The 11,171-nt window shown below is 33.7% G+C and overlaps 1 protein-coding gene across 2 annotated transcripts in view; it reads left to right on the forward strand.

The window, feature by feature from the left end:
• Positions 1-7,510, forward strand: part of LOC124540141 (venom serine protease 34-like) — a 37,076-nt gene extending 29,566 nt beyond the window's left edge. Inside the window, exons 5-10 of one of the 2 annotated variants that reach the window (XM_047117587.1) lie at positions 2,160-2,263; positions 3,727-3,928; positions 5,205-5,265; positions 5,847-5,980; positions 6,670-6,821; positions 7,317-7,510. In XM_047117587.1, coding sequence (XP_046973543.1) covers positions 2,160-2,263; positions 3,727-3,928; positions 5,205-5,265; positions 5,847-5,980; positions 6,670-6,821; positions 7,317-7,493 — 830 coding nt within the window. In that variant the 3' untranslated portion in view covers positions 7,494-7,510. The remainder of the gene's footprint in view (positions 1-2,159; positions 2,264-3,726; positions 3,929-5,204; positions 5,266-5,846; positions 5,981-6,669; positions 6,822-7,316) is intronic. The other variant, XM_047117588.1, reaches the window with a different exon arrangement.
• The last annotated feature ends 3,661 nt before the right edge of the window (positions 7,511-11,171 follow it).

Here is an 11,171-nt window from a genome sequence, read left to right on the forward strand (position 1 = left end):
GCTCGTTCGGCGACAGACAACATGTTGTGGTTATCGTTATCTATCAACCCACCTGGGTGAGGAGTACTGCAACCTCAAATATAATCTTCAAAAGGATCAGAGAAACTTTTTTTTGATTAATTCCAGATGTATTTAGTTGCAATAGTCTCAGCACTGCTGACTGGATATGTAGCTGCACAAAGTCCTAACTGCGACTTCGCGAGAAATGTAAGTTTGTCTTATATGACTTTATACTATATTGGAAATGAAAGTACAGTCAAAAGAAAACAAAAGAAGTATATAAAATATAGATTTATTTTTGTTATTGAGGTTGTAGTACCTCTTAAAATTGTATAACTTATTAAAATAAATAAAATATTTCTCTCAACATTGGTCAGCTAGATTTCGAGGTTCTGCTAAAGAGTTTCGAGTCATGACTATCAAAAGTTATCTAAGTCTCTGTCAAAATTATGTCTGACAAGAGTCAACTTCCTACCGCCGTTAGTTCCACACTGTAATGTAAGAATGTCAATGATCCTCAGATCTGAAAAGAAGTCGCGAAAAAAACTCATCGAGATTTTTCTCTTTGTCTGTATGTAACATGATGACTTTTAAATTTTTCAATTGAATAATTATGAACTATTTCTTGGATCCCATTATAAATCAAATACATTGGCAAAAAACTTTTGAATTTTACCTAGTTAGGAAACAATCGCCAACATCTTTGCTTATACCTAGGAGTAATTTCCGCGCGCGCGGTCAATAATCATACATTGATGCACACTGACTGTTCTTTACAGTGATTTGTATATTTTTCAGGTTGATGTAGGTATCACGTATTATGTGTACAGTCCAAATTACCCGCAATATTACCAGCCAGGCGTACAGTGCAGGTGGCAGGCTCAGTGCCCAGCCGGGTACAATTGTAGACTGGATTGTACTGACATTGATCTACCACAGGTAATGTAACATGTTGGTATATATTAGTGATAGTAATTTAAAATTAAATGTCATATATTAAGTCTTGTTTAGGCTTGGTTCCCATGGTTATAAAGAATTTCAATATATGTGTAAGTTGAGGAAAACATATAATTTGTTTGTGTCTTGAATTCATTAATGAAATTATTGGGTCATTTATATATATTAGTATTTTTTTTTATTAAAAGCGCAAGACCGTCCTTTCCTTTAAGGACAAAAGTAATCAAATAATAGTAATAAAAAGTAGAGTTTAAGTGTATTTAATTAGACTTGAAAAATGTAGTTACTGCTTATATACATAAGCTGTCGCTTTGTATGAAATATACTAATATTAATTAATTGTTAAACATGTGTAATTGATTTGGTGAGAAATAAAAAGTATTCATTTATGTGATACATTACCCTTTCAGACTACATCATGTTCCATGGACCGTCTGCTCATATCAAGGTCTGGAGACCCTCAATTAGCGCAGGCGGAGTTTTATTGTGGGCGCGGAACGGTTAGCGCGGTGTCCACTGGTCAGAGGATTAGCGTCGGTAAGGCTACTACACTATGTGCTTCCTACGTACCTACTCACTATTGTACTTATTTTAACAGACCAAAATTTCATGACCGTGGGTTAAGTTTAACTATATCGGTAGACGTATATTTATTTTCTTTATCATATACCTATCTAGACAGTTTTTATGTGAGTTGAGGAATGCTATTAGCGCATTCTGTGACTTATCCAAAGCTTTTGATTGTGTGGAGCAAGTAATGCTTTTATAAAAAAAATACAGTTTTAATAGAAAAGCTTTTGACCTTATTGCTTCATAGTTGAATCAAATAATTTATTAGGAGTCTTTTAAAGAAAAAGTTTCATTTGGATCTGCTCTTAGAATAGGTGTTCCATATGGCTCAATTTTGGGTCCCCTCTTGCTTTTGTTATTTATAAATGATCTTTTTATGTAAAAGTTATTTATGACATTGTATTGTATGCTGATGATATTTCATTACTCTTTAATTTGACTGGGAAAAGGCTAAATATAACAATGTAAACTATGCATTATCTCAAAATGACAGAATGCATCTTGTTTGCCTTATCTAATGTCAGAGTACAAAATTTCATGCTAACTGCTTCCACTTCTACTAATTTGCCTTTGTGGATGAATAGATAATACAATTTTTTGTCGTTTTCATTCAAATGATGTAATTCTGACAGGACTCATAACCTCGACAAGTAGTACAAGAGGGAAATTCATGTGCGAACTTAGGGCACAGCCGATCACAACGCCACCAACTTGCTCTTGTGGATATCGAAGATTGGTAAGCAATATTTTAAAGCAATAACTTAGTCGTATAACACTAAACTGTAATGAAGAATAAAACTGTACTAAATTTTAAAAGGTACTAAGGCATTATTAGTTCAGAAAAATATATTTAGGATTACACTTAAGGGATTGCGATCATCATTTCAAAGTAGTTGACTGCGTCGTTAGCTGGATGTCAAGAGGGATATCCCGAGGGTTTTTTGGAAATATTCCAGGTTTTTGAATCTGGAATTATGTGTGAATAGATGACACAACATGCCCTTTCCTATTAATCAAATATTATTCAAGCATGCATTTACAAAGCATGTACGTGAAATGTAATACTTTTACACGAGTACAAATAATTTATTGATAGAAGAATTACAACTTGTTTTGCTTTTTTTTGTATTTTTATTGTCATTTTAAAGATAAATTAATGTAGGAGTGTTAATTTTATTATTTGACGTGTAAAGTGTAAACGCCTGTAGTGGTGTATCACACCGTACATTAATTTATTTTTATTATTAGTTTTTCTTAATAATTTGTGAATAAGTCAATGCCTATCGAATTATAAGAGTGAAAGAACAAAGAGCGGACTTGTATTTACGAACATATTATTGTGCACTGTAATATATCTAGTGTAGTTGGCTGGTCTGATTGCTCAATAGGCCGGACGACAACATATATCATATAAAGAACAACTCCTAGCAAAAATCAATCAATACTCACTTCATCTGCGTACAGTGAAATATCGCCATGTAAATTCAAAGTATGGATATTGTTAATATAAACAAGGAATGGTAATATACCCAATATTGATCCTTGTGGAACGCCGTATGTATTTTTTTCAGGATCACTTCGCGCCTTTCCCGTCTGGTTACATGCAATACGATTAGTAAGATAGGATTTTAACATTTTAAATAGTTGAATACACCAATTGATTTATTACATTTGATTTAGTACATGTTTGTTAATTTACTGGGCTTTCTGCAAGTGAATCTCGTAAGAAGCTTTGATGTCGTATAAATTGTGACAAATGTCAAATGATGTTATAGGTTAATAGTAAAAGTTAGTGTAAAAATCTTTGTTTCTTTTAACGCATTTAAATATAACCTTTTTTTAAAGTCATAATTTTTTTTTTATTAAAATCTAAACTACAGATACTCACAGTATATACATACATGTAAACATCACCAACTGTTTATGGTATAAAAACATGTGGATCTCTAACCAACCTTGCGGTTGTAACCCGGATAAGGTGTAGAGATTAATCAGCTGCTTCATATTTGTATACAATTAATTAGACACGTGTCGGAACACGTCGTAGGTAAGTCTTACATAAGTTGGCTGTATTATGCCACTTGTAAAATTAACAATTCACGTTGGATCGAAACTAAAGCTTGTATCCTAAAGGGACACGAGAATTTTGCCAAGTATTAACATTCAATGGATGTTGCACATTTTTTTAATTTCTTTTAGGACAGAATCGTCGGCGGCTCAGAAGCTAGACCCAAAGAGCTTCCAATGATGGCTGGTATCGTGTACGCTGACATAGGTTCTATCAAATGTGGAGCTGTTATCATAGACAAGAAGTACGTCCTCACGGCAGCCCATTGCGTGGTCAAGGAGGCGATTTCTAATTTGGGGGTGGTCGTTGGTGAACTCGATATAAGTACTGGAAGTAAGTGATGAGCATTTATTATATTGTCAATGTCGTTAAGATTTACAAGTCTCAAAATATTTTGAGGATTCCTTATTTAGATTTTTCAAGGTATTAATGGAATCGTATAACATGGCATTTTTCATGACCGTTCCACGTTCCTGATTGGTATAGGAATTTTTCAGATTTGTGATAATTCTGAGTTATTTGTGTTGAACAGGTAGGAATAATGTCATCATGTTTTCGATTAGCTATGATATTTTTTAATAACTCCACAATATACCACGTCAAAAGGCGTGGGTTTTACAATAAGAATATAGAAGAAATAGGGTTTTTAACGATCATTTTATGTAAGTATTAATATGTCTATAGGTGCACACCTCATGACATATATTATTATGTATTCGATTTATTACGCATGCATTTGTTATTCTTGTTATTATACTGATGGCAAGTTACAGTGGCTCCCCCACATAAACGGATTGGCGGGTAGACTGAGTTCTGCGGCATTTGCGGTCAAAAAAATTAGATTACTTACTGATGTTGATACGGCTCGACTAGTATATTTTAGTTACTTTCATAGTATAATGTCCTACGGTATTATGCTTTGGGGTAACGCAGCCGCTATCCAAACTATATTTGTGCTGCAGAAGAGGGCTATTCGCGCAATCTATAACCTAGGAGCCAAGGAATCATTAAGGCATAGATTTAAAGAAATTAAGATATTGACTGTTGCTTCTCAATACATATTTTGTAATGTTTTGTATGTACGGAAAAATATTAATGTTTTTATGAGAAAATGTGATTCTCATAACATTGGTACAAGGAACAAACACAATCTTGTTACTCCTGTTACTCGACTGCATAGAGTCAGTAACTCTTTTGTGGGGCAATGTATACGCTTCTACAACAGGATCCCAGAAAGCGTTCAAAATGCTTCTATTGCCAAATTTAAAAAAATTGTTAAGGAACGCTTGTGTGCAAAAGGTTACTATACAATTAGCGAGTTTATGTTTGATAGCACACCTTGGGAATGAAACGATCGCCTCCTGGCTATTTCTAATCATATACTACTATGTACCTTATAAATTTGACAAAAAAAAAAAAATAACAGAAAAAAAGACCCGCTGAGTTTCTTTCGCCGGTTCTTCTCAGGTCAGGGTGTTCCTTTTTCCGAACCGGTGGTAGTGTTTATTTGACAATCAATAAGTAAGTGTAATGCTTTTATATTGAATAAAGGAATTTGAGTTTGAGTTTGAGTTTGAGCTTGTCTTAACTGTCTGTTTTTTTCCTTCAGGTGAATCGGAGACGCAAGGCTTCAGAGTCGCCAAAGTAATAGTTCATCCTCAATACACAGCGTAAGTAATGACCATCTTGATTTCTACGGGTTATATCATATGAGCTTGAACCCCGGTCTTTAACTCGATACATTGTTTTGTCACTAATATCTAATAGAATTCATATGTCATCGAGATTTTTTAGAAATGAGGCTATGATTATTTTGATTTGATATCAATATAAGCTGCACGTCACTCTTCTATAATTGGCGCTAAAATTATGATGAAACGTTATTTAATTAAATATCAAATAGATATTAGTTCGGTTAGAATTGGAGTTTGTCGAAAACTATTTTCTTAGAATCTGTTTATGTTTTTCTTTTTTTTTCTTATACAGCCTAACCGGCCAGTAGCTTTTTTTCGCTCTTAAAATTTATTTTGTTTGTTATATCGAAACAATTAAGTAAAATGCAATTAGTCAAAAGAGTCCACTTTATCTTCAAATGATAGCTGTTCAAAATGTGCAGCTATCGTGCCATGATAACTGTAACAAAATCGGCTTACGCTATTAATATATCAGATATATCACCACAAAGACTAGTATCAACTTTGTACATTGTATTTTTTTAGCACAATTAGATGCACATCATGATTTCTTACAGATCAAATTACGACTACGATATAGCAATTGTACAAATCGTCGGAGAGATGAGGTACACTGACTACGTCGCTCCCGTGTGTCTGCCGTTTAAATTTGCCAACTACGACTTCAACGGGGCTAAGGTTACCATGGCAGGTAAGTAAATGAGCTAAACAATTCTCACAGTTTTTTGTTCTTACTATAAAAATGCATTACGCGATTCCCCCAAATTAATTAGGGGAGGAGGTAGGGTATGTTAAAATCGCCGATGCCCAGGATGCACAGTGCCCTCTAGTGCATAGAGGAATACTTACTTAAAAAGCTAGTACCCTCTCAGTCTCGTTGGGGACGTTTGTTACCCACTCCGTACATGAGTTAAAACAGTTTTCGAATTTCAATTATACTTACTTACTTGGTGGTAGGGCTTTGTGCAAGCCCGTCTGGGTAGGTACCACCCACTTATCAGTTATTCTACCGCCAAATAACAGTACTCAGTATTGTTGTGTTCCGGTTTGAAGGGTGAGTGAGCCAGTGTAACTGCAGGCACAAGGGACATAACATCTTAGTTCCCAAGGTTGGTGGCACATTGACGATGTAATGAATAGTTAATATTTCTTACAGCTTAATTGTCTATGAGCGATGGTGACCACTTACCATCAGGAGGCCCATATGCTCGTCCGCCAACGACCAACATAAAAAAAAATCATTACAACTGAAAAGGTTACAAATCTTACCCCAGGGCTATATATACATTTATCTAAATTAACTCATCCAAGTATAAATCGAGGCGAGGTCAATCGATGAGTTTATTTTTTATATATTATATTTCCACGTAATCCATATAGGTTGGGGAACGCTGTCTATTGGAGGCGAAACATCGAGAGTGCTGAGGAAAGTCGATCTGAATGTCGTCAGTCAGGCAACTTGTAGACAGAGTTATTCTAATCTAACATCCCGTCAGATGTGCACGTATACCGCTGGGAAGGACGCTTGCCAGGTAAGCAAAAGTTTTTGCGATATTCAGAAAATAGGGTTGCATCCATGTTTATGAAGAGTCACATTAATTAAGATTATTCATTAAGAGTATTGAACAAGGAACAGATTATATAATGCAGCAAATGGTTCTTTGTCGAATAAAGGATCAATCATCATCATTAACGAATATTTTAATCTATTATGAATTTTCAATTACTATTCTGAGTAATAATTTTCGAGGTAAATGAAGAATACGAAAAGTAGCCAAAATGAGGATTAGTTGGATGATATCTTGGCCTCACAACAGCTTAAGAAAATAGTCTTTATTTTAGTTCTATTCACATATAAGATATATATAATTTTACCCCTAGAATAATTTTTGGATATTTTTGGTGTATTTCGGGGTCAAAGCTTTATGTTTTCCAACTAACTTGTAAAAATAAGTTGTGATCATTTTCAATTTAATATCCTGATCGCTATGCTATATGTTTAACGTGATCTAAATATTTATCCCCAGGACGACTCAGGCGGCCCCGTGCTCTACACCGACCCTCAGAACGGTTTGATCTACAACGCGGGTATCATCAGCTACGGCCGGTTCTGCGCCTCTCAAGATCCCGGAGTCAGCACTCGCATCACATCGCTCCTTGACTGGATCACGGCCAACGCCCCTGCAGACTATTGCATAAAATAAATGCATTTTACCAAAATTGTATGTCTTGTGATTTATTGAAAGTCACTAAAGACTAGTGTTGTCTCTTTCTGGCAGCTCACTTTTTGTATTAATCTGTACTATTTAGTTTGTTGAGAGTGATTAATGTGTATGTTCATAAGCTAAGCCGCGTTTGCATGACACAAATTTTGTAGGGAAACTCTTAACCGCAGGTTCATGGGTCAACCGGCTGAACTTTCATTTTTCGCTACATCGTGAACGTATTTAAAGGAGCTCGATAGAACCGCAAACATAATATATAATAATTTATTTATTTATGACAATTAAAGTCCACTTGTTAGTAACAACAGCAACTTAAACACTATGTTAGTGTACTAATACTAAAAAATATACAATGAAAAAATAAATAAATCCGGTCATAAAATAAAAATAATAAATAAATTCCGGTCTGAAGGGTGAGTGAGCCAGTGTAACTACAGGCACAAGGGACATAATATCTTAGTTCCCAAGGTTGGTGGCACATTGACGATTTAAGGAATAGTTAATATTTCTTACAGCCTCATTGTCGAAGGGCGACCACTTACCATCAGGTGGCCCATATGCTCGTCCGCCAACCTAAACCTAAAAAAAAAAAAAAAACTCAAGTTACATCTACTGTACATAGTATGAAAAGAAACACACCATCTGAACGCATCTTCTAAGCTACCCAAGATTACTTACTACACAAGAGTACACAAGACATTTCGTGCAGTTTTCAGTTAATAAGCAGAGAGATTCAAGAGAAAAAATTGTATGTGTAGTATATGCCTTCTATACTAGAGAAAAGCACACATCAACTTTACTAGCCGGAAAATATCGTATACATACATACATATGTCGAAGCACCAAAAAGTTTACTAACTAACTAGGATTTATTTTGTTATCGTACATACTGGCGACGTCTGTCTGATTTTTTTTTCATGGAACATCGAGATAAATATATTACGAACGTAAACGACTAGACTTATATTTTTAATATCATCATGACTGAAATGAGTATATGCCTAACTCCTCGTTATATACACATATATCTCTACTTCATGACTATATTACTAAGCAGTAATATACATAATGTTGTCTTAGATTTTTTTTTTTTTATTCTTAGATTTCGCGATTATTACACATTGAAATAAAACTAGTTTTAACGGATTTAAAACGCGTCTATTAATTATTTTTAGCATATAATCAGTCTACCCGTGAGTCGTGAACACGAACGCTGTAAAGTGCTCGACACGTCGGGATGATAAAAATAATTAATATACGCGATTTACCATAAATCTGTTAAAACTAGTTTTATTTCAATAGTAATATACACCTACCTACACAAAAATCAGCCTTCTCATTCCTCGGCCTAGTTTTTGTATATAATGACGGGAATGAGTTGTGACTTGCAAGCATAGGTCGACCTCATTATCAAATATATTGTCAAATATTTTTTTCAGAAATGTTGCTTGACCATGACCGAAGTTTGTATGTAATATTTTCCTCTATCCTAGACTTTAACTAGTATTTTTCTACATTCCTGATAATCATTTTTGACGAGTAGGTATATAAATAATTGTATACATTTTTGTCGTTTTTATTAAACATAAAACATAAATTAATAACATTAATTTATGTCACTATATTAATTTACGAATCGATACATATATTATTTATCCGCTTATTGTATATAATTATATCCTTTTACCGCTCATCCACGAATCTAGCTTTCTTCTGCCCTGCCCGTTCAAAATCCACCGCCTTTTGTTTTTCTCGTGCCAGGCAGTACCAGCTCGCCGCACCACGCCACGAGAGGAAATGACGGGAGTCCCACTATACGGTGTCGATAACCGAATATATATTTTTTTATTCAGATTCACATAAAAAATAATTCAATGAAAATATTTCATATGTTTTTAAATACATTTTAATAGCGGATAAAGGCTTCAATGTAACTGAATATGTTGTTTTAAAGTTTAGTTTAAAAGGCGCTCATATATAGGAGAATCATTTGGCGCTTCAGACTCTTTTCTTCTCAACGTTTACTACATATATCAGGAGAGATTGATGGAAGCAATTAATTAATTATTAATTTAATTTGTATTTAAAATTAAAAATTAACAGCTTTGTATTAAAGGGTATTTGTATGAGATTTGTGTCCATAATATCTACAGAAAAATCACAGGATAGACAGTTATGTACCTATATATCTCCTTTTATATGTCGAAAAAAGGCGTATGTTAAGAAATATAGTTTTGTTAAATTGATACGAATGGTTAAAATTTATACGTTATTATAAGATATACCGTCGCTAGTACAAAGTCGGACAGGCTGTTAGTTTATCATTACATAGTATAAAACAAAGTCGCTTACCGCTGTCTGTTTATGCATGCTTTCTTTAAAATTACGCAACGGATTTTGATGCGTTTTTTTTTAATAGATAAAGTTATTCAAAAACAAGGATGTTTTTACAGGCATTATTATGCCTCTAAATATAGTAGAAAAATACTGATAAAATTAGAGGTTTCTAATGTGAATCGTTAATAAACTATTTGCATTGTTTAATGACAAAACAGCTATGAACATTGTATATACAGACATTCTACAGTATGTTTAGTAGTAGCTATAATTCCTAGTGACCCAGGGTCACTAGGAATTTATATAACATAGTGTAATTTCAGTAGTTCGGGATGGCCAAAATAATATTATCGTTTTACAATGATGCTTCAATGTCTCTATCTTTTGTTAGAATGCCCCGCTATCGTCCCATTGTTTTATAATGGCAGCTCAATCATATTTAAAATAAGAAATAGTATTACACGCCAGTATTAAATGCTTTACCATATAAAATAATATCAATTCCATCTTTGCAAATTATTGATCAATTAATTACAATAATAATTGTATATACTAAAGTAAACTCAATAGCACCTGCTATATTAATAATATGCAATAATAATGTGATATAAATTATGATATAGAATCAAATGTCATAACACCGTATTGAAGGCTAAGGTTACTCTCGGAACAATAGGAACAAGGAACATTAAGCTGATCAGTTAATCCTAAATACGACTAAGAAAATATGCTGCTACGCATGCGTAAAGGATTGCCAGTCATAGTTTGGACATTAAGGCGCTTCTCTTGCCAATAATAACAAATTCCTTACGTAACCACCATTTGGTGGGGCTTTGTGATAATTCCCCCCACCCGTCATATATTCTACCACAAGTACAAATACTTAGTATAACTTGAAGGGTGACCAGTTTAACCAGCACAAGGGACATAAAATCTCGGTTCTAAGGTTGGTGCATTGGTTTTGTAAGAGATTATTAAATGTGCCAATATCTATGGGCAGTGAGCGCTTACTATTGGGTGGCCCATGTGCACGTATCTAAAAGTATTATTTTACATTCCTTGATATTTTTTTAGAACACGCTGTATAATATTATTTTTCCTAAAACTTTCTTGAAGCGACACAAACTGTAACTCTTTAGAACATATATATTTAAAAAAATAACCATTTAAAAAATAATGTGCATAATTATTAAGTCTATCTTTAAGTTGTTACATATGAAAGTATGCATACACATTATATACATACATACAATACTGTAAACTGTAAAATAACAAAAAAAACATTTATAAGTCGATTCCCTTGTTTAATATTTTTTACGT

The sequence above is a fragment of the Vanessa cardui genome, chromosome 24 (genome assembly GCF_905220365.1).
Source record: "Vanessa cardui chromosome 24, ilVanCard2.1, whole genome shotgun sequence".
NCBI classification, from domain to species: Eukaryota; Metazoa; Arthropoda; class Insecta; order Lepidoptera; family Nymphalidae; genus Vanessa; species Vanessa cardui.